The sequence below is a fragment of the Alnus glutinosa genome, chromosome 8 (assembly GCF_958979055.1).
Source record: "Alnus glutinosa chromosome 8, dhAlnGlut1.1, whole genome shotgun sequence".
Classification (NCBI taxonomy): Eukaryota; Viridiplantae; Streptophyta; class Magnoliopsida; order Fagales; family Betulaceae; genus Alnus; species Alnus glutinosa.
The window spans coordinates 537,999-562,287 of NC_084893.1; the positions used below are offsets into that span (position 1 = coordinate 537,999).

Genomic DNA, 24,289 nt, shown 5'->3' on the forward strand with positions numbered 1-24,289 from the left:
ATGTAATCCTATGTATAGGAGTAATTAACTTTTCATTTATAAAATAATACAATAGGCACGTATTGTCATATTCTCCCTTTTTATTATTATTATTATTTTTTTAATCAGGTGATTGTTAAGAGATTGTGTAGAAAATTAAAATAAGGTTTTATTTTGAAGAAATTAACCTCTAAATTCCTTTAAAAGAAAAAAAGAAGAAGAAGAAGTTAAAAGTAGTATGAAAAAATTGTTCCAATCCGAAATATAAATATCGATTAAAAGGAGTAAAACTAAAACTGTTCAAAATTGAGTGAATAGAGTTAGAAATAAAAAACAATACGAAATGTTTTGATTTGATGCGGATGAAATTGATCGTTGTGATGTAAAATAATTTGATTAGACTCGTTAGAAACCACAAGGGAAGCTTCGCAATTAAATGTAGATCGAAGCAATGTCGGTGCAAATCATACTTTTTGGAAAAGAGTTCTTGTTTTTATTTATTTATTATTATGATAATAATTATTTTATAAAAATTTGAACCGCAGTAAAGTTATATATAGGTGAAATAAGATCGAAACTTTTGTGAGAAAAAAATGAAAATAATTTGTTCGGTAAAAAGGAAGTTGAGTTTTCTAGGATTAAAAAAAAGAGAAGGAAAAGAGTGTGTTGCCAAACATAACCATGTAATAAAATTTATACAAGGAATGAGAAATATGTGAATTTTTTTTGAATTTTTTGAGAGATAAAAGTAAAGAAAATTGTTTGATAATTAGAAAAAATAAGTTTGACTCTTTTTTTTCAGAAAAAAAATAAAAATTGATTGATGTAATATAAAAGTAAGAGAAGTTTGAATTTTTTGCTAGAGAAAAATGAAAAAAAAAAAAATTATTTGGTAATTTGAATAAAAGAGTTTCATTTTTTTTTAAAAAGTAAAGTGTATCTATTTTGGTCATAAAAAATAATGACAAAATATTTCTTATTTAATTATTTTTAAAAAATCTATGGGATTTTAAAAAATAAGATTCAATCTCATGTAAAAGAGGCGCTTTACATGAACTCAAAACTTACTTGACAAGGATAAGATCTTGCTTTTGAAGGATTTTACGTCATAAAAAAAGAAAAAAGAAAAATCAGTGTTATATTAAACAATACTCTCGCTAAAAAAGAGAAAAAAGAAAAAAAGAAAAAGAAAAAAAAAAGAAAAAAAAGAAGAAGAGGAATATCGATAGCTCAGTAGGTCTGGTCAGGCTAAAATCCTACCACGTAGAGGAATATATTTTATTTTATCTTCCACTTCAATAAAGTAGGGTTTTTATCCAGTGGCATCGCGGTTACATAAATCCCCTTACGCACCTGGTATCGTGGCAAACCCCAAAATGGGCACTCTCCTCTCCAACCAAGCAAAATCCTTTAGACCCATGCACAACAAATGCAGCCAATTTGGCCTTCTGTCTTGGTCTTCGGTCGTCCACCCTCCTTTGAAAATGAAAAGACGATGCGGTGGTCGAATCAACTTCTAAAGCTCATGGAAAGCCCTGCTTTTCCGTACAACTCATTTTCCTTGCTGCGTCAAAAATTTATTCTGCTTCACCTTTTCTTTAACTTCCTTGAGAAGTATACCCTCCATGGTCAATTAGTTAAGCATATAGAAGATTGTCTGGTTTCGATCACTCTCTGATCAGTACTCTGCTTCCACTCTCTCGCTAAGCTAAGATCTAGGTTTTGTGGCATTGTGTGTGTGTTGTTGTTGTGGGAAGGTACGGACATGGAGAAGGCGAGAGAACACATAGAAGAGATACGTAGAAAAAAGTTTTCAATCGGAGGGGAACCGAACCCATTGACGGAGGATCTTCACCAGGCCGTCAGGAACCTCTCTGCTGAACTTTATGCCAAGGATGTCCACTTTCTCATGGAGCTCATTCAGGTTCCCTCATTTTAGCATCCATTTGTGAGCTAGCGATCGAGCGTGTTTGTTTGTTATGGGTTCTCGATGATGTATATATATATGTTTTTTTTTTTTTTTTTTTTGATGAATCGGTAAGCATTTTCATTCAAACAACTGCAATATATATGTTGATGAACCGAATAATATTAATTATGTGTTTGTTCTTCAATCAATTAAATTACTTCATTTTTGTTTAATTTCTCAATATTGCGATTAATATATCGATGATTAGAGAGATGGTGAATTTTGTTTGTCAGAATGCGGAAGATAACGATTACCTGGAGGATCATCCACCATCGCTCGAGTTCGTCATAACTTCTGAGGACATCACGGCCACAGGAGCTCCAGTGACATTGCTGATTTTCAACAATGAGAAAGGTTTCTCCCCTAAGAACATAGACTCCATTTGCAGTGTTGGTCGCTCCACCAAGAAAGGCAACAGGAAACGCGGTTATATTGGAGAAAAAGGTACTTCTTCACCTACTCTCCCTAGAATACTGTTTGCACTGTATATGTTGTTATCAGAACTAGCGCCACCAAATGTGTCGATCAGATTTGATTTAAGTTTTGGGTTCAGAGTTTAAGCCGAATATCAAAATTGTTGTAGTTTTACTACTGTTTTAGATGCATGTGTCCGTTGTTTGTTAAGAAAGTATTAGTCAAGAGCGTCTCTAGAAAGGATAGGTAAATGTCAAATTTATGAATAATTTTTCGTCACCACTATAATAGACAAAATAAATTTTTGCCTTTTACTCTAAATAGAAAATAGACTCACTATTTACATTACAAAGATTTTTATTTTCTGTCTTCCCTTTTTTCTCTTTCTCTCGCCCTATTTCTTTCATACTTTTTCCTTCACTAAATAATATTCAAATGCAAATAGAAAGTAAAATAGAAAATATGTTTGAGAGGGATATGGCTTAGATGCTGTAAATTATTTTACATGTAATCAAATCCAAACCCTAGATTAACTACGGCATAGGTGCTGTAAAATTTTTTACAGAACCTAAGCCTAATTCAGTTAAGAGCATCTCTAGAAAGGATAGGGAAATGAGTAATAGCTAAAATAGAGAGTTGTACTTTTTCAATAGCTACTTTGACTATTATTGTTGAAAATATACCGTTTGCAGAACTGAATATTTATACTGTTAAATTAGACTCGGAGGTAGAATTTTCAATTTGGCTAATTTAAGATATGAGTTTACGAAGCTTTTAAATTTACGACTTCTGCCAAACAAATAAAAAATGCCATGGAAAATACTATTATATGGGGGACCGCGGGCTAGGAAGCTACCCCACCCGGCCACCCCTCAATTGGAGGGACGGGGGTGGCCAACCACGAGCCTCCCCCTCTGTTTGGGGGCTGTTACCCAGTCTGTGCCTTTTCTTTTTTTTTTTTTCTTTTTTTTTTTTTTAAAAAAAAGGGAAAGACATAATACTATTTTCACGTTATTTATTGTTATTCACTTGAGGAAAAATGGATTCGTAAACTCAAATCTTCAATTGACCAAATTGAAATTTGGGGTCTAAAAGACAAAATCGGAACAACACAGGTGCTTTTTTTGGAATGTTTTTCCTTAAATAAAAGTTAATAGCTAAAAGAACATTTTATTACTTGGTAAAATAAGTGATAAATAATAATAAAAATTAGGGCACTAGCGCGTGCGCGTTAGTACTGAGTTGGGTGATGTATTAAAGAATGGGTGCAAATGCATTTTAAGCAATTCTTCCTATTTTATTTTATTTGTTTTGAGAAATTCAAAAAATGAAGTCGGGCCAGAAAATTCGTTATATTTTTAGCGAACTAAATCAACCGAAGGAATGAAGAGCATATATATATATATATATGTTGCTGCTGGCTGCTCCTATGGTTAACTTAATTTCTGGTTAATATGCAGGAATTGGGTTCAAGAGTGTCTTTCTAGTTACTTCTCAGCCGTACATATTCAGCAATGGATATAAGATACGGTTCAATGAAGAGCCTTGCCCACATTGCAATCTTGGGTACGTAGTTCCTGAATGGGTGGAGGAGAATCCAACTCTTTCTGACATCAGACAAATATATGGTGCTACCACTCTTCCAACGACAACAATAGTCTTACCTCTGAAGCCTGATAAGGTCAAACCTGTGACGCAGCAGCTCTCAAGCATTCATCCTGAAGTTCTGTTGTTCCTTTCGAAGATAAAACAACTTTCTGTCAGGGAACATAATAAGGATCCTAGGCTCAATACCGTAAGTGCAATAGCCATTACAAGTGAGACTAATTTTGTAACAAGGAAGAACATTGATGCTGAGTCTTACACACTCCATCTCTTGGCGGAGGAAAAGGCTACGGGGTCCGAAAGAGGATGCAGCTACTATATGTGGAAGCAGAAGTTTCCTGTCAGGCAAGAAAACAAAGTGGAAAGAAGAATGGAAGTAGAACAAATGGTGATCACGTTGGCTTTTCCCATTGAAGAGCGTCTCAACAGAGGGATGAGCTCACCTGGGGTCTATGCATTTCTTCCCACAGAGATGGTCACTAACTTTCCCTTCATAATCCAGGCAGATTTTCTTCTTGCATCATCAAGGGAAACAATCCTCTTGGACAACAAGTGGAACAAAGGGATTCTTGCATGTGTGCCCTCTGCTTTTATCGACGCTTTGGTCTCGCTAATCAAAAATTCAGAAAATGCTCCAGTATCTAGTTTGGCTCCCATGTTCAAGTTCATTCCTGTCAACACCTCTTCTTATCAAGAGTTGAATATCGTGAGGGAGTCGATCAAAGCAAAGCTCATTGAAGAAAATATTGTTCCAAGTGAGTCGTACACAAAGCAGAAATTTTTTCATAAACCTCGCGAAGTTGGTAGGCTTATGCCTGCTTTCTGGAGCATATTGGAGAAGGCAAGGAAGCAAGAGGTGAGCTTGTTTAATCTCTCGTCCCATGGAAAGTATATTTTGAGTTCTTCATTTGATAAGGAGGAGTATGATCACATATTGAATTTCTTGGGAGTGGAACCAGTCAACAATGAATGGTACGCAAAGTGCATCCAGAGTTCTAATCTTGTTGCAGGAGTTTCAGAGGACTTGCATTTAGAGATCTTACTATTTGTTGCTGATAATTGGACGTCCAAATTTGACTGTACCAACATGAAGAGCATAGCACTTATAAAGTATGTGGGTCTTGATGGGGATGAGTCTTTGTGCAGTATAAATGAATGCACACACTGGAACCGAGAGAGGGTGGTGTCCTTATCACATCAGTATGATCAGGTGTCGTGGCTGGTTGATTGTAGCAGGGAATTCAGCTGTGTGGGAAATCGTTTTTTTCTGCCAAAAAGCACACAAGAAGCTATATTCTCCAACTCTAAGAGAGTGACCTTGTGGGAATGGCTTCGAGATCATGTGAAGATTAGTTTTGTGACTGTATATGACTATGCAGTTCACCTTAATAGTTCTCTCCATACTGACCGGAAGCTTGCTGTTGCCTTTGTTCACTTCTTATATCACTCTCTCTCGAAGAATCATCTTACAAAAGGGGAAGTGGGTAAATTGTGTGGCATTATGCCACTCGTAGATAACTATGGGAATATAAGCACACAGAGGAAAGGGGTTCTTGTTCCTGCTAACATAAGCCAATGGGTGGAATTGGTTGGTTCAAATCCATGGAGAGGGGAAGGCTACATTGAGCTAGCAGAAAAGTACTTACAGCCAGTTCGTTTTGCAGGTGAAAATACTTCTAAAGAACAGCTCTTAAAGTTCCTTCTAACTCATGTTGGAGCTTCTGATATCCCTTATATATCTCCACCCAATGCTGATTTTCCGGCTGTTTATGCACCACTCACCAATCAAAATGCAATCTTGCTGTTGGATTGGATTCAAAACCTGAAACGTAGAGGTATTTGCATTCCAGGGAAGTTCTTAACAAGCATAAAGGAAGGTAGATGGCTGAAAATTACTTCCAATGGCTGTTCTGGTTACAGGTCACCATCTCAGTCATTCATGCTTACCTCTTCATTGGGAAACATTTTGCAGAATGGATCAGTGCTTGTTGATATTCCATTGGTTGATCAAAGTTTTTATGGTAACAGAATAAATGAGTATAAGGACGAGCTAAAGACAATTGGAGTCATGTTTGAGTATGGAGAAGCATGTGAATTTATTGGGAATCATCTTATGTCTCTTGCAGCTTACTCAACTTTAAATAGAGACAACGTGATTTCTGTACTAAATTTCATCAGATTCTTAACAAAAAAGTTTCTTCATCCGGACAAATTCATTGACAGTATTAATAACAAAAAATGGCTAAGGACATCCTGTGGTGACAGGTCTCCAGTTGAATCTGTTTTGTTTGATCACGAATGGGAAACTGCATCTCAAATCAGTGACATCCCCTTCATTGATATAGAGTACTATGGGGAGGAAATCCTTGCTTTTGAAGAGGAGCTCAAATCGCTTGGTGTGTTAATTGGATTCTGTGGAAGTTACAAGCTTGTTGTAGACAACTTAAAATCATCTTCACGCTTGACTTCTCTGAAATCTGATGCCGTTCTTTTGCTACTGAAATGTATGCGTAATTCAGGATCACCCGACAAAATTGTTGAGGCGTTGAGAGGTGTGAGATGCTTCAAGACAAATATGGGTTACAAGTCTCCAGGAGAATGTTTCGTGTTTGACCCTCAATGGGGTTGCATACTAAATGTTTTCGGAGGTTTCCCATTGTTTGATGATGATTTCTATGGAAGCAGCACCTTCTATTACAGAAATGAGTTGAAGCAAACAGGGGTGAAGGTGGATTTTGAGGATGCGGTCAAAGTATTTGCTTTAAGTTTCAAGCAGCACGTGTCTTCCATGACAAAAGAAAATGTTGTGTCTTTCCTGGCATGTTACAGACAGCTACAGGACACTCCATGTAAGTTTCCTTCAGATCTTAAGAAATACATCCGTGAGGAGAATTGGTTGCGGACTCGGCTCGGTGATAACAGATCTCCAAGCAATTGCATTCTGTTTGGGTCAGATTGGCAATTAATTTCTCCAATTACTCTCCTCCCTTTCATAGATGATAGTGATAATTATTATGGCAAGGAAATTCATGAATACAAGAAAGAGCTGAAGAAGATGGGGGTTGTTGTTGATATCAAAGATGGTGTGAAGTTCATAGCTGCTGGTCTTTATTTTCCCCGAGATCCCTCCCGCATAACTCGTGGAAATGTGCTTACATTGCTAGAATGCATCCGCTTTTTGTTGCAAGATAGGAATTATTCCTTTCCAGACAATTTCTGGAAAAGAGTTTCTAAAAAATGGTTGAAGACCCATGTTGGTCATAGGGCTCCAGACGAGTGCTTATTGTTCGATTCCAGTTGGGCTTCTTATTTGAAGCGGACTGATGGACCTTTTGTACATGAAGGTTTTTATGGTTCTGGTATTACGTCTTACAAAGAAGAACTCAATGCGATAGGGGTTATTGTTGATGTGGAAAAAGGATGCCCATTGATTGCCAGCCACCTTGATTTCCATCTTGAATTTCCTACTATAGTTCGAATATATAACTACTTGAGTGAGTTTAAGTGGGAGCCAGACAATGAAGCTGCCAAAAGGATTTGGATTCCAAGTGAAAGTCAGAGTCAGAGTGGAAAGTGGGTGAGCCCCGGAGAATGTGTTTTGCATGACAAGGATGGTCTCTTCAATTTGCAGCTGCAGGTTTTGGAGAAACACTATGAGCAAAAGTTACTTAGCTTTTTCTCCAATGCTTTCCATGTTAGATACAATCCTTCAGTTGATGATTACTGCAAGTTATGGAAGGTTTGGGAAAGTTCAGGACACCCATTGCAACATGCTGACTGTTTTAAGTTTTGGGTGTATGTTTTGAAGCACTGGAGCGCAAAGACTGAGAGAACTCTTGCTGATAGCTTGGTGAAATTACCTGTTGGTTCAGGCTCAGATGGAATTGTGCTGTCCAACAAGCATGATGTGTTCATTGCTGACGATCTCCAACTGAAGGATCTTTTTGAGCGGTTTTCTCCTCAACCTATATTTGTCTGGTATCCTCGGCAAAGCTTGCCGTCTTTACCTCGGACAAAGTTGCTTGAAATTTACAGAAAAATTGGGATTCGCACGATATCTGAATCTGTGCAGAAGGAAGAATCATCCTCACCGGATATTGCTCATCTTAATCAGGTTAACCCAAAGGAGATTTTGGTTAAGAAAGGACTGGTAAGGCTCATCCTTGGTTTTCTAGCAGGCCCTACAATGAAAATGGAAGTGGAAAGGAGGCATGAGGCTATCAAAGGGCTTCTAAATATTACTTTCCTTGAGTCAGTTGAACCCATCACTGTAAACTATAATTTATCTCTTTCTTCTGGGGAAGTTGTAAAAGCAAAAGCAAGTCCAGTGATACTTTGGGATAGAGAGTCTTCAAAGTTCGTCGCACAGAAGTTGGACAGGTCTGGTGGATACAAGAATATCATTGAATATGCTACATATTTTTCTGAAGCAATATCCGAGGGTCTGTTATGGGAGAACATCGACCATATTGAAGCTCTCTCTGAGCTGATCAAGTTGGGCTTCACACTGGAATTTAACGAGGAAGCTGTCGAGTTTTTAATGAAGTCGAAAAATTTGCAGATCTTCATGGAGGACGAGGAGTTCCTAGCTTCCACTTTCCCTTCTGACTAGGTATATGCCATGAATCGTTGATGCTTCTTTCATCTATTTGCTGTGTGTTTCTGGTAGTTACATGAGGAATGAATCAGTTACTGCACTCTGATTCTAATGGTTTGTCATATGGTGTAAACCTTTTTATTTTTGTTTTGTTTTGTTTTTTCTGAACTTTTCTTTATTTCTCTTTCTATGTTTGGAGTGCTTCTCTTGTAATTATGAACTAAATGATAATGTGGGTATATAATTTATAATAGATTAGTTGCTAGTTTGCTGATTCTGATAGTCTATGAATATGTAGTTGCTAGGGGATTAATCCTTGGTTCCTGGCACGCAGTCATTGCGCTCGAAAAGTTTGACTACCACCTTGGTGGGCCAGTTGTTCAGCAAATGAAGTACATTGCAACTATAAGGGCCGGGATACCTCTAATAAATAATAATAATAAAAAAAGGTAGTGGCGGTTCTGCATCTTTATGAGACGCCGAATTTTTTTTTTATCTGCTTGATTCTTATGATTGAAGAGTCTGTTTTACTATATTTGTCAATCAGAATCCTATATTTGATGTTTGTTGATATTGAGCATAAGCTAAGAAGAAGAAAGTGTAGAGGAACGAACTGGTTAATGTGAGATTGCAAATGCATTAGTAGTAAAAATTAAAGTAATTTCTGCAGTACGGTTATTATAAAATTCATTCATTTATCCCAAGGAAAAAAAGAAATCATCGTCCAAAGTGAAGGGGCAAGAAAAATTGTCGGAGACCACGAGAGGGGCTCCCATTCGGGCCGGAGAGCCCCGCCAACTACCAAGACCATCTCACGGTCCCATGCCCGATTCCAAGTGGAGGGGGGATTCTCGGATTCCGATCCGCTTAACATGCTAAGGTTACACATTCCATAGTGAGTTGCCTAACTGTCAGACAGATGTGGGCCGTGGCTAGGAAAATTCTAAACTAACCCAATTTTGATTCAAACCTGATTACAAAAGCTCAAATGAAGCATTGAAATTGAAGTAAATTATTTATAAACCAAGAGGTTAGGCACTTAGGCCTAAAGAAAAGTTTAAAGTTTGACTACATAATTGAAGCCTGATTTATTTATCATGAAGCAAAATGGAGCCTGGTTTAGTAAAATGGCTTTCAGGTATTGGATAATTCTTTGGCTGGCCATCAGGAGCACTCTGGATTGTTGCCTTATATTGGTCAATGAAAAAAAAAGAAGGAAAAAAAAATGGCACACATACATTTTTCACACAATTTTATACAACTAAGTATCAAATCCACTGTTAAATTTGTGAGACCCACGTTAGGATCTTTAAATTTAATGGTAGATTTGAAAATAAAATATGTAGAAAATATATTTATATTATTTCTAATAATAAAAAAAAAAACAAAAAACAAATACACCATAGAGGAGCTCCACCACAATGATTGGCAGTGGTCCTTCCACAAGCTCCTTAATTGGCCTCCATTGCCAAGATGATTGTGGTCTTTCATGGGACCTTTATGACTTCTGATCGTGGTCTCCATGTCCGGCCAGCTCTCCACAGCTTTGGAGACCACAGTTGTGACGAAGGAGTTTTTGATTTACAAATACCCAAAGCATGAATCTAAAATTCTTCAAATTGAAAATTGATATGCATATCAAAAGCGGTAAAAGCACCACGAGGTTGTAACATAATTTTCCTAAAACTTCACATTATCAATCTGAAGGGGCTAATTTTAGAATTGATCTTTATTTTACCATAACCATGAAGACATATATTGAAGAGGTTTGAGATCTTTTTGAATTTCCAATTTAATCTTTTTGATGAGTTTCATAACATTTTTCAACTTTTTGAAATTAATCATTTACATATATCCTTAGGAATTATTATACGATTGTCATACAATTTGATGATGTAACAGTTAAAATTAGCCTTTAGAGCATTAGTAGCAAGCCGGCTAGTAGCTTCCCTTAGATTTTCTTTAAATGTAGGGAACCAAACAACTTTTTGCTTCTATATTCAAATAAACTCTACAATAGCTTATCTTATTATTTTCTTATAACATTTAGATATTATTTAAATTAACTGCTATAAGAAAAAGAGAGAAAATAAAAACCATTTAAATAATGTAAGCTTCTCTTATTCTTTTCCTATGCCATTTAGATATTATTTAAATTAAATGCAATGAGAAAAATAGAGGAAATAAAAGTCATTTAAATTATGTTTCAAAGAAATATTAGAGATTTTTTATATTAAAAGAATTACTTTTGCTTCACTAAATTTAGGGTGCAATTTTTAGTTTCCTTAATTTAGAAAACAACATAACTGATTTAAGAGATTTTTTAAAGAATTTCTCTCACATTCAACGAAGAAAATAAAATTTATTGAAAAAAATAAAAAGCCGAGTGGTCTTCGGTCTTCCACTAGAATTCCACATTCATTGGAAAAAGAAATGGCGACGCTCCACTTCCGTTGGAAAAATAAGTTTTCATTCAAACTCGTTAAGAGCACTAGCAGTAGACACTAAACCATTTTCTCTAGTTTAGAAAAAATTTAGAAATCAAACCATTTTTTTTTTCTTATATAAAAATACATCACATCAGCTTCCTTTTATCTTTCGTTATATATTAAAATAATACTTTTTTACCTTTTATTTTTTATTATTTTAAAAGAACCCAATCTCAACCTCTCTTTCACACGTCACTTTCTTAATCTCACCCTTCTCTCTCACCAATCCATCAAACCCAACACCTATTTCAACCACGATGCAGCTTCTGTTCATGGCGTGCAGAGGGGAGGAAACCCGCCGCCTCCTCATCGTCCTCGCTAGCAAGCCCACTCAAAATCGAGGCTATGTCTTCTTCTCTAAGGTCTAGTTCATCCTGGAAGCAAACCTCAAAGCCATCGACGGCTTTTGGAAATAGCACAGCAACAAAAAGTTCGGGTATAGCGTGCAGAAGAGAGAGGGAAATTTTGCAAGACCCAATGATCAAATTGATCGTCTTGCAACCAGCGGCTTCATTGGATCGGATCGAGCTCTGTTTCGGTTCTTTAGGTTTCAGATCTGCATCGGTAGCCTCTGGCGGTTCCAGTTTCGGCTCCGGCACTAACTCTGGTTCAGTTGGTTTAGCTTTTGGTTCTAGTTGGGACAGAAAGAAATGAGGATGGGTGAAGTGATTCAAAGGACGCGTGAAGGAGAGAGAGTCAGAGAGATATGTTTTTTTTTTAATTATTATTATTAAAATAATGTATTGGGTAGCACTGTAACTACCCAAGGATGAAGCTCTAAAATAAGGCAATTGTTGTGGCTTGTTTTTTTTGTAATTTTTCCTATTTTAGGGAATATAACCATTTATAGGGCTTCTACTACTAGTGCTCTAAGAGAAAATTCTTTTAACGTAATCTATTAAATTAACATATTTTCATAGAGTTTGTAATCAAGGACGGAGTTAGACATTTTATTAGGAGGGGGCCAAATATTTTATTTTATTTTATTTTATTTTTAATTTTTAAAGTAGGGGTTAAAGTATATATATATAAAGCCATATTTTAAGTAAATTAAACATATCTCAGTTTTTATATTTATATTATTCCCTTCAAATTAAAAATTAATTAGCAAAATTGAAAAGAAAGTTTTTTGAAAAAAAAAAAAAAAATAGTAAAGAAAACTGTTGTCCAAAGATTCAGAAAATGGAAAGAAAAAAAAAAAGTTTTAGTTTCTGTACTGAAATTGAGAAATTTCAGTTGTATGAATTGTGTGCTTCTCGACGTTCTCGCAAGGCTTTACCTGGATGACATGACTCTTGAAGCTAACATTCTTTTGCTCTTTTTGTTAGCCACTTAACTAATACAATAGCTCACTAACTGTTATACAAAACACACTATATTTTATACAAAACACATTCTGCTAAACACAACACAAAACAAATGAAACGCATATCTTCTAGATTTTTCTAATGCTATCTAGCTATATTGAAATGAATCCCTATTTTACGTTATCTTTGCTACACATCCTTAGAGCGCTAGTAGCAGTTACCCTATATTGGTTCCCTTCCCTATATTTAAGAAAAATTTCATAAAAAACATCAAAAAACCTCCCACAGCAGATGCCCTATATTTAGATGAGGGAGTTGGGAATGAATAGTGATTCCCTATGTATACATGTCTACTATTCATTCCCTATGTATTATTTTAATATAAAAGAAGTATAATTAATTGATATAGGGAAGAGAGAAAAAGAATTAAATAAAAGCAAAAAAATAATATTTAATTGATATAGGGAAAAGTAAGGGAATCTATTGTGGGGTATTTTTTTATAGGGAAGCAAAAAATAGTTTTGTTCCCTAAATATAGGGAAAATAGTTGGGAATCTGCTGCTAGTGCTCTTAGAAATTGAGCTTTGCCAGGTGTGTAACTCCTAGAGTCCACACTTGTCTTCTTCCAATGCACTACTTTATTAAATCTTTTTCATTTACTTTAAACAAAACATATACAACTTTGTAAAGCTTATTCCATTGTTACCCTTATCAGACATGTCCATTGCTACCTGTGAAATATTAAAGGAAAAAGTTTTGACAATGAAGCTATCGTTTCAAATCAGATGAAACCAGTTGAAGAGATGATAAAATGGAATGGGCCAATGAGCCAAAAAAATTTATTGCTAGGGGTCAATAGGCAAAAAAACCTTATAATTTTATTTTTTTAACCTTCATTTTTTTTTTCTACTTAAGAGTTAGGGGGGGGGGGGGGGGGGGGGGGGGGGGGGCCCTGTCAGCCCCCTTCCCTCCGTCACTGGGATCAGGATCTTCTTAAATTTCCTTTGATAATTTGAGATCTCAAATTGTGAAATCTCAGCCATTCTTTGGATCTAATAGCCCATATTGTGACAGCCGTCAACATGAAATAAATGCAAGATAAATGTTAAAGGAATTCAAAAAAACTCATGAATATAGAGACGAAAAATTGCCTTCACCATAAAAATTCCCAAAACAACTAGATCCTGGCCATCTAGCCTTTCCTAGGGCAAATCGGCTGGATTTTGGCCGGCTGGCTGAGATTTGGCCGTTCCCTGGATTGGGCCTTTCCCCAGCCAGAATGACCTGGTTCCGACTGGCAGGCTGGGATTTGACCGTTCCCTAGCTAGAACGGCCGGATCTTGGCCTGCCCCTTCCCCGGCCAGAACGACTGGATTCTGGCCGGCTAGCCGGGGAAGGAGTCGCCGAGGTGACGTGGTCACCATAGCCAAGGACGGAGCCAAGAAGTATTTTGAGCAGGGGCCAAGGTATTTTTGACAAAAAAAAAAAAAACAAAAGAAAAGAAATTATACAAAAATAAGTGTTTCATAATACATCAAATTTCAGCCAAAACACCTATCAAAATGGAACCCGTCATTTTTTTGAATCCCGAAAATTATCTATGATTGAATCTATGTTAATTGTTACAGCAACTTCTCTTTCGATGTACACCATTAGAAAATCCATAAAAAACTCATCTTCAATTTTGTTGCGAAGCCTAGTTTTAACAATATTCATGGTTGAAAATACTCACTCACAAATCACAATATAACAAATTGACAATGATTTCACTTTCACACTTTTTTTTTTTAAAGGTTAAAACTTTCTCAAATTTCAAATATCACTTTAAACATTATTATAATTTATCAACGACATAAATTTCACACAAATGACACAAAATTTGTACAAAATTTGAAATTTGTCTTCACTTCTTCTTTAGGCTTCAGTTCTTAGGGTTCATATCTATAAAACAAAAAAAAAATTAAAAAAAGTTCTCATGGTTCACCAAATTTGTACAAAATTTGAGTCTTTTCTCCTTATAAGTCAATGAGTCAATAGTCTGTCAGTGTAAATTTTTTTATCCTATTTTATATTGTACTCTTTTCTCTTGAGTCTAAACACTTCTTCTAAAAGTTTTCTTATTTTTTATTGTACTCTCTTCCAGGGGCGGAACCAGGATTTTTAATAAGGGGGGACGGCCGGACAAACTTATATAAATATATAATTACATACGTACATAAATACATGTAGTTTTTCTCTATGTGTGTGTTTGTATGTGTTTATGTAAAATAAAAAATATAAAAACCTTAAATTTAATTATATATTAAATTGTAAGTCATTACTGTATACAAAAGTTACATGTCATAGAAAAGATAACTTTCCTTTGAAATACACAAGTTTCCTATTTTTCTATAGACATATACAAAAAACAAAGATCCCAAAAAACATAGCTTCTCCTTCAAATTATGCTCGACGACGATTGCTGATGGAATAAAATTCATCCATTATCATCTCTGAAGTGAAATTCTTAGCAATTTCTTTCTCAATATAAACTACCATATGGTCTGCAAGAAACTCATCTTCCATTCTACTACGTAATCTAGTTTTTATAAGTTTCATGACAGAAAAAGCTCGTTCTGCAGTTGCAGTTGAAACAGGGAGAGTCAACACTAGGCGAATCAACCTGTCAATCAAAGGATAGATCTTTGGCTTTCCCGAATCTGCCAATCCTCTACATAACTCAGATAATGTAGACATATTTTGAAAATCTGAATGCTTTGGCACATCAAGCTTATAATGCTCCAATTGAAATTTCAAACAGAATCTTTCTTGCTTGTTGAAATCTTTAGGATAAAACTTCTCAGCTAATTTGCATATATCATCAATTTTAAATGATTTGTATGCATCTTTCGGGCTTAAAGCAACGCTAAGAGTGAGGAGTTCTACAGCCTGCTCACCAAATGTATTTTTCAATTCTTGTAATTGAAAGTCTATTGCAGCAGTAAATATATCAACTCTAAAATGATGCTCAACTGTTGTCAAAGACCCTTCATCTTGACGACGAGATCGACCTCGAGCTCTACTGTAATGAGCATTCATATCAGGAATATCAATTTCATTTTCTTCACAAAATGATTTAACAGTAGCAAGCAAAGGCTCCCACCCATCTTCTCTCCTCTGTTGAATGAGTAATTGTGTCGTTGAAACTTGACTCATGGCATTTAAAATGTCTATAGATTTTTGTTGCAAAGTTTGACACAACATATTAGTGAGTCCCATAATATCATTCATCAAATGCAATATGAAAACAAATTCAAATGATGTTAATACCATGTAAGCCGCTTCAGCATCACCACGTTGAGAATAATTAGCTCCCTCCTTGGAGATATTGTTGATAACTGAGCAAGTTGCACCAAGCATTCTTATCAAACTATAAATAGATTGATAATGAGATGACCATCGAGTATCTCCAGGTCGTTGCAAAGTACCAATTTGATTTGCACCCTTTCCAGTTTCAATTTTATTAGAAACAATCAAACTTTCAATTTCAGCAGCTTGAGCAGATTGTAATTCATCATGACGTTTAGAAGAATCACCAACAATATTGATAATAGAACCCAACTGAATAAAGAACTGATGAATATGCTTGGCTTCTCTAGATGCTGCAACTAAAGCTAATTATAGTTTATGAGCCATGCAATGCACATAATATGCATAGGGACAATCCTTCAAAAATAAAGCTTGTAACCCATTCCATTCACCACGCATATTACTACCTCCATCATATCCCTGACCTCGAATATTCTCAATTTGAAGGTTGTAACGAGAAAGAACAACACATATATTCTTTTTTAAAGTTGATGCAGTAGTATCATTAACATGCACGACATGAAAGAATCGCTCTTTTATAAAGCCATCTTTATCAACAAACCTCAGAATAATGGCCATTTGCTCCCTTTTTGACTCATCCCGAGCTTCATCAACGAGAATGCAAAATTTGGCATCCCCAATTTCTTTTCGAATCACATCCCGCACTTTATTTGCAATGATATGCAGAATTTCCTTTTGAATTTTGGGTGATGTATACTTCGCATTCTTTGGAGCATTCTCCAAGACAAGTCCAGAAACATCATATCATTATAAGTTGCTAGGAGCTTTATCAATTCAATAAAGTTACCTTGATTTTTTGAGTCAGAGCTTTCATCATGACCTCTAAAGGCACATGCTTGGAATGCTAGCCATTGAACACTATTTACCGAGGTTTTGAGCCGCAACCGATTATTCTCTGTTTCTTGTGATGTTTGTTTTTCAACTAACTTGTCAATATGCCGTGATTGATTCATTAGATCCTCACAACATTTCACAGCATTTTTATGTGGTGAATTTGGATCTTTTCCCACGTGTCCCATTAAAGAACTATTCATTGTGTCGCTCGCCTTTTTCCAATTGTTAAAACCTTTCACAACAAATGCATCTGATCCTGGACGGCCTGTTGATTTCTTAGCAAAAACATAGCATTGAAGACAAAATATGGCATCCTTTGACTTCGAGTACTCCAACCAAGTTGAGTATGTGTTGAACCAAGAAGTTTGAAATCGGCGACGATTATTACCCTCTCCTGAAACTGGATATTCCAAAAGTATGGGTTGACATGGACCGGCGTTAATATAAGCACGTCGCATTTTATCTTGTAAGTTTATGGGAAATTCCCATATTTGCCGACGTAATCCTGGATCACGTTGAAAAATAGTAGCATCCATTTCTTCAGGTTGAATTCTTGGACATTTGGAGGGACGCTCATTGGTCACTAAAGCTTCAATTTCTATTGCTAGAGGTGTGTCAGTATTGACTTTTGAGTGACTCTCATCTTTTTTCTTAAAGAACAAATCAAGTGTTTTTGGCTTGCCCATATTTTTCTTAATTTTAAGAAAAATTTATGGATCAAGAATTAACCTGAAAAATTTCTAGAAGTATAAGATTTTTGTTAGAATTTCATTATAGTTTTTATTACTACTAACAAGTGATATTTATTTTATTTTTTATTACCACTAAAAATAAAAAAGATTGTATAATTTTTTTACATCAAAGTACCAATTCGATTCGAAATTATAATTTCAAATTTTCACGATATCACAAACACACAATAATATAAACTACTAGTAAAATAAACTAAGCACAATTTATAGGGTCAAAGAAAAAGAGTACCTTCAAGGGTAGAATCTTTCTCTTGTTCAGCAATGTCAGCACAGCCTACACCTACACAACAACAAAATCTTTCCATTAGATTAAATTCCACAAAACTTTGGATCAAATTTTAACCTCTATTCCAGTAATCAAGATTCAGCATCTATTCCACTAATCAAGTTCAGCATCAAAATCCAAGAACATTTTATAGCCTATAGGCATTTCAAACAGACCCATCAGAGGAATAGTATTATAGTAACCTACTATTTACTAACCTTTTATCAGGACTTAGGTTATCGACTTCAACTTGGAAATTGGAATCCAAATATCTTGTAGTTGTAGAGAATCACAGCAGGAGACTAGGAGTCCTCAAGCCTCAAGATATCAACTCACTGTTCTGATTATTCTCCTTCACTGATTTTGTTTCCATCAATAAAAAAAAAAAAAAACACATAAGTTACATAAACTTAAGGACTTAAAGTGGGCAATCACTGGGCAATGGCCAATGGGCATGGTTAATATTTGATAACTAAGTAACTTGTTAACTACAAGAACAAGAGGAATAATCCTTTCAACTCAGAATACGTTTAAGTTTAAATGAAAAGAAACAAAAAAACAGAGGAAGATTAGAAGATGTTTGTTCTTACCATGACTGAAAGTCTGAAATTATCCATGGCATTGGTTGATATTTGATAACTAAGTAACTTGTTAACTACAACTCTACAAGAACAAGAGGAATAATCCTTTTCAACTTAGAATACGTTTAAGTTTAAATACACAAAAATAAGAAAAGAAAGCAAAAAAACAGAGGAAGATCTGAAGATGTTTGTTCTTACCAATTACCAGGACTGAAACTCTGAAAGTCTGAAATTATCTGTGGCATTGGTTGATATTTGATAAGTGATAACTAAGTAACTTGTTAACTACAAGAACAAGAGGAATAATCCTTTTCAACTCAGAATACTTTCAAGTTTAAATACACAAAAATAAGAAAAGAAGCAAAAAAACAGAGGAAGATCCGAATATGTTTGTTCTTACCTCAGATTATTCTTCCTAAATCTTCCAGACTTCCAGTTCTTCGAGAATCGAAACCTCATGGCTCAGTAACTTACACTTCGTACCTCAGATTATTCTTCCTGAATCTTCCAATTCTTCGAGAATCAAAACCTCATGGCTCAGTGCCTCAGCCTCACACCCGGCGATAGGACTCACAGGAATCACTGAATCAGGATGGTCAAGATTCGAGAACCTCCTCCAGTCCTCCTCGATTTCTTCTTCAAGGCCTCGATCAATGACTTCCACTGCGAGTCTGCGACCCACCGTGGCTCTCTCGGAGTTGAGGACTTGAGGAGTCACCGTTGGGCGTCAGTTTTTGGGGCGGAGAGACACACGACGTGACAACGAGGCGGACGAGCTGAAGTTGCTGCTCACGCTTAGCCTGCTCCCACTGTGGTCCGAGTCCGGTGTACCCAGAACAAGGATTTCCAATACTGTCAAATTGTCAATACAACTCTTGGGGACAACTGGTCATCGACTCATCGTCGCCTGACTCGCCTGCTTTCTTGATTAGGTGATTGCAGTCTTTGCAGACATGCTGGTGCAGGCTTCATAGGCTGATTAGTTGATTGCAGACGTGCTGGTGCAGGCTTCCCACTTCCCAGGTTGATTTGTGACTTGCGAGCTCAGTCACAGTAAAAAAAAGAAAACTAAGTTTGGATTTTGGTTAGAACCTAACGGTACAAATCAAGGATATTTTTGGCTTTTCAAAATAAAAGAGGGGTCAAAACATATAAAAAAAAATTTAGGGGGGACAAATTTAGATATTTTAGGGGGACAAATTTAAAAATTTAAAAATTTTTAAGGGAATTTTAAAATTTTTGGGGGGACATTCGTCCCCCCCCCCCCCCCCCCCCCCCCCAGCATACATGTGGGTCCGCCACTGCTCTCTTCTTTAGTTCTCTAGACTCTTCTTCCAGACAGTGTGAGAGACAGAGAGTCCTCTTCTAAAATCCAATTGTGACGTTCTCTTCACTTCTTCTTCATACTTCAGTTCAAGTTTTCAGTTTTCCCCCCTAGGCCGTAACCCCATTCATGTTTTCAATTTTCTTCTTCAGTTCTTTACCATATGACTGGAAAAAATAAACAAAATACTAAGATTCGAGAACTTACAAAGATAAAATGAAACAGAAGCATTGAATGCTGTAGTAGTGGCTGACTGCCGGGGGGATCAGAGTCATTTGACAGTGACAGTCTACAGAAGATGAGGTTTAAGAGGGTTTTTTCTTTAATTAGGTAAGGTGATTTTTTTTGAAATTTTGTTCTCTATTTTTTTGTTATGCTTGTGGTCTGTGGAATGTAGTTTGGCGAGAGGGCTTTTTATAGGTTTAATTGGGTAAGGAAAATTGGTTGTGTTGGAAGGCCCCCGTTAAGTGCTTGGCGACGGCTTTTGATTTCTATAGTAAATTTGTGGATTGTAGATGGCTTTTTTTTTAAGGTTTATTTGGTTAAGGCAAAAAAAATAATTAGGTAAGGGCCAAATTAATTTGTTGAGAAGGGGCCAATGGGCTAAAATAATTTTTTTTTTTTACAATTTTTTTTTTCAACCATATAATTTTTTTTTTCAAGGCCCCTGCCGACCACCCCCTCCTCCTTCTCTGACCGTAGCAATCACCGTTGACTTCGCAACAGGTGCCCTTGAGAGGGCATTTTTGCCTCTATTTTCATGAGTTTTTTTTTGAGTTTTTTAGTATTTATTTCATGTTGACAACTGACATAATATGAGCTGTTAAATGAAAAAAAAAAAAATTGAAATTTAACAATTTCAAATTTCAAATTGTAAAAAAAAAATTTGAGCGAATTCTGATTCCCATTACCGTTTGTAATGCATTTTTAATAAGACAAACAAAACATGTCACATGTATTTTAAAGCACGTGGTCTCAAGGGGGCAAGTTGTGCCTTGACAATTAATTAGTTCACAGGTAAATCGAAGGCTAGTCTACAAAGTAAGTGTAATGTCCGGGAAATTATTTTATAATTAAAGTATAAATTTGAGTAAATAATTAATTAAACTTAATTAGGTGCATTTAAAATGCAAGAGAAAATTTTTAAAGACTAAAGTTTATAAAATGAGTTTATCTGGATTAAATAAAAATAAGTCTATTTAGTGGGGTAAAATAAAATAGAGTGTTTTATTTTTAATCTATGGGTTTGTAAATAGTGGCCATGAAAAGAAAATACAAGTGATATTTTTAAGTCCAAATAAAATAGGAAATAATAGAAATCAAATTAGAAAAGAAAAATAATATTTAAAAGAAATTAATGAATAAAATAAAAAAAAAAAAGAAATAGAAAAGAAACATATATTAGAAAAGAAATTAAGAAATATAAAATAAATAAATAAATAAATAAATAAATAAATATATATATATATATATATATATATATATATATATATAGTGGGGCGACCTGCGCCCCACTTTGAAAGAAAAAAAGGTGAAGGGCCATGTGGCCCTTCACGTGATAAAAGAAGGAAGGGCCATCTGGCCCTTTCCAATGCAGAAAAAAACAAAAGTAATAATAAGAGGCAATGCCTCTTTTTCTCTCAGAACCGAGAGAAAGAAAGAAGAGAAAGAAAATATGGGGAAACTTTTCTCATTTTTGCGATCCACGAAAATCCAACGGTTCGATCTTCGATCCGTCTTCGGAAACGCGATCTACGCGTAAGGATCTACATTTTCACCGATCGTTTTGAGGTAAAACACAAAACTCATGATTTCGTAATTTTGGGGTTAAAATATTGAAATGTGAGTTTAATCTAGTATTTTCTTTAGGTAATGGGTTACTTGGAACTTGCTTAAGACTACCCAGACCATGGATTTTGGTTTGGTGAATTTTGGTAAGTTTCCTTAAACCCTAACTTTTGGGTTATGTATTTTAATTGCGATTTCTTATGTCTAAGCCTAAGTAAATCTTATGGGTTAGTGTTATTAGTGTTTAAATAGCAATATTATGTTATGGGTTAGTAAAATAAATTATGGTTTAAGTTTGGAAACCTTAATTTGATGGGTTAAATTAATTTGGGGTTTTTAAGTTATTAAAATCTAGATGATTAAATTATGCTAACAAGTTAGTAATTGATGTAAAAAGATTAGTGAACATAATATTAGAGTTAATGATATTAAGAAAATATTAGTGAGGAATTATTTAGAGATTAGTGAATATAATTTTAGGGCTAATATTATTATAAAAGTATTAGTGAAAGTAATTTACGGGTTTGTAAAATTAATTACGGATTAGTAAGTAATATTATGAGTAGATAATTAAATGGTAATTTTAATATTTAACCATTAGTAAATACTTTGGGTTAGTATTGTTTGAGTTATAGTTAGTGTATAGGATTTATGGGTAGATGTTTGGAACCCTTAAAATATTATGGGTTTTCCATGAGTTAGCTCTTGAGCAATTTAGGAGCTAAATGTGAGTCCAATATTAGGAGTTGTCAATAATGTGCAATGTATTGTTTTTACAGTAATGCATTGTATGGGGGTGTCTAAGAGACCTAGTGCTTAATATCCGCGCAGCCAAGGTGAGTATTCTACTCACTGAGAAGTATTATTTTCATATATGATGAATTGCAAAATATATATTGTTTTACAAATCTGAACCAACTGTATGTTGATTATGATATGTTTTGGATGATTTGAGTACTTTTGAGTATATTGAAATTATGATGATGTTTTGAAGTATGAATATGATATGTGATTTTAGAGTGAGTATAAATTGGAGATTTAAGTTATGCAAATTGTCTAAGAAATGATATGCTGGACTATTTATGTTTGATGAAGAAAGCATGTGTTAAAGTCATGATTATGAAATTAAATGTATAGTATTTGAGCACGAGCATTCAGCATGGCACTAAAAGACCAGGGTTCAATTCCCGGGCATACGTACGACACGCACACACTAGCACTAAAAGACCAGGGTTCAATTCCCGGGCATACGTACGACACGCACACACTAGCACTAAAAGACCAGGGTTCAATTCCCGGGCATACGTACGACATGCACACACTAGCACTAAAAGACCAGGGTTCAATTCCCGGGCATACGATAAGAATAAGACCGGGGTTCAATTCCCTTAGGCAAACGTACGACATGCATGCACATCATTTGTTTCATGATAATTGAATTGTTTTCATGTTTTTGATATATATGGTAGTTTTACTAGACGTATTAATATGCATAAGAGTCTCAATGGAAAGGAACTTATGTATATTTCTATCGGATGGTTGCATGATTTAAATGCTATTGTTTTCTATAACAGAACTTCTACGTATAATCTTAGTTGCCTAGTATGCTTTAAATGTTTTCTATTAGCCGGTGTTTGCTATATCAGCTATGGGGGTTTTCAAACAAAAGCTTATAAATTGATGGCTGTTATAGTGTACTCACGACAAAAAAATGAAAAGTTGGTTTTTTTGCTAAAACTCAGTGAATAGTATACCTCTGAGGTCTTAGTGTATTTATTTATGCTAAGGCGGTGGGTTCATAATTCCACCTGTACGGATGCGGCAAACCCCCGCAACCGTGCAGACATTGATGCTTTGGTTGCAGGCTCTGCGGATATAGATATTGACTCGTTCACCTAGCGTATGGGATACTATGATTGGAGCACATCGCAACAGTCATAAGTCACGGACTCATGGGTAGTTCGCATTTTGGGTATTTTATCTATGGCCCGTGTCCTACGGGGCACATGTATTTGTTGAGCCTATATTTTAGAATGTAATTAGTGTAATTTGTTATATAAGCCTTAAATAGATAGACTTGTAAATGGCTCTTTGTTGTAATTAACTGTTGTGTATTAGATGTACTTCCGCTTATGATATGTGTTCCGCTGCACATTGATTACTATGTTTCGCTGTTAAATGTAACTCTGATTATCAGGTGCATGTTATGGGACATGTGTCATATGTTGGCTGAGCGACAAGTAGTCGTGCCACTGTGAAGATCCGTTTGTACGTTTCCAAAAAAAAAAAAAAAAAAAAAAAAAAAAAAAAAAAAAAAACGGGTCGTCACAGCAAATGGTATCAGAGCAGTTAGTCCTAGGGTTTGTTAGAAAAGCGGAAAGCGGAAACTTAGGGTTTTGTCAGAGTCTAATAATAACAAAAGAGCCGTAGGAAATTTTAAAAGTTTCAACAAAGGTAGAAAATTAAAATGTAATACTCCATATGCATTACATGGATTTTGTGATGTATATCATTTAATTTACGTATAGTTAGCTTATCTCTCACTTTCACTTGCCTCTCACTTTCACATTGTAAATTAACTTCAATGTGATTGTGTAGAGTATATCGCTTAGACGGAGAACGGTTTAGAATAAATTTCTTAGGTGCATTGCATGAGTATTGTGATGCATGTACTATTCTTTACGTGGCATTGTTTATGGGGTATTTCATTGTACGGACAAGTCATGCCGCCTAGTCAAGCAATGTCGATATACAATGAGGAAGAGGATTTCTCAGTGGGTGATTGAGGTGGGAGTGATTTTAGGTGCCTCTACCTCCTTCTCTTTCTCTGTCGAAGAAATTGTTCGTTAGTAGTGGTTTTAAGCATTTCTCATTGATGGACCTTCGACCACGAATCATTTGAGTAGAAAACAGTCATTACCATTGGGAGCTCATGCTTCCTCACCACTGAAGAAACAACTTATTAGTTGTGGCCCTAAGTTCCTTGGAGAAGAGGATGTTTTTACGAGGCCGCTTC

General features: G+C 35.5%; 2 protein-coding genes and 1 long non-coding RNA gene across 3 annotated transcripts; 2 read left to right on the forward strand and 1 right to left on the reverse strand.

The window, feature by feature from the left end:
* The first annotated feature begins 1,613 nt into the window (after positions 1 to 1,613).
* LOC133875233 (uncharacterized) lies at positions 1,614 to 8,829 on the forward strand. Its single transcript, XM_062313280.1, has 3 exons — positions 1,614 to 1,903; positions 2,182 to 2,392; positions 3,823 to 8,829. Exons 1-3 carry the CDS (start codon positions 1,745 to 1,747, stop codon positions 8,577 to 8,579), a joined length of 5,127 nt encoding a protein of 1,708 aa, XP_062169264.1. The 5' UTR covers positions 1,614 to 1,744; the 3' UTR covers positions 8,580 to 8,829.
* A 2,472-nt stretch (positions 8,830 to 11,301) lies between these two features.
* Positions 11,302 to 17,249, reverse strand: LOC133875051 (uncharacterized). The gene is made up of 5 exons (XM_062313037.1): positions 16,596 to 17,249; positions 16,116 to 16,446; positions 14,896 to 16,013; positions 13,067 to 13,091; positions 11,302 to 11,684 (listed from the first exon to the last, which is right to left on the reverse strand). Exons 1-5 carry the CDS (start codon positions 17,247 to 17,249, stop codon positions 11,302 to 11,304), a joined length of 2,511 nt encoding a protein of 836 aa, XP_062169021.1.
* Positions 17,250 to 20,992: 3,743 nt separating this feature from the next.
* LOC133875792 (uncharacterized) lies at positions 20,993 to 23,437 on the forward strand. The gene is made up of 2 exons (XR_009901488.1): positions 20,993 to 21,276; positions 23,117 to 23,437. It is a non-coding gene; the product is annotated as an uncharacterized LOC133875792 (long non-coding RNA).
* Positions 23,438 to 24,289: the final 852 nt, after the last annotated feature.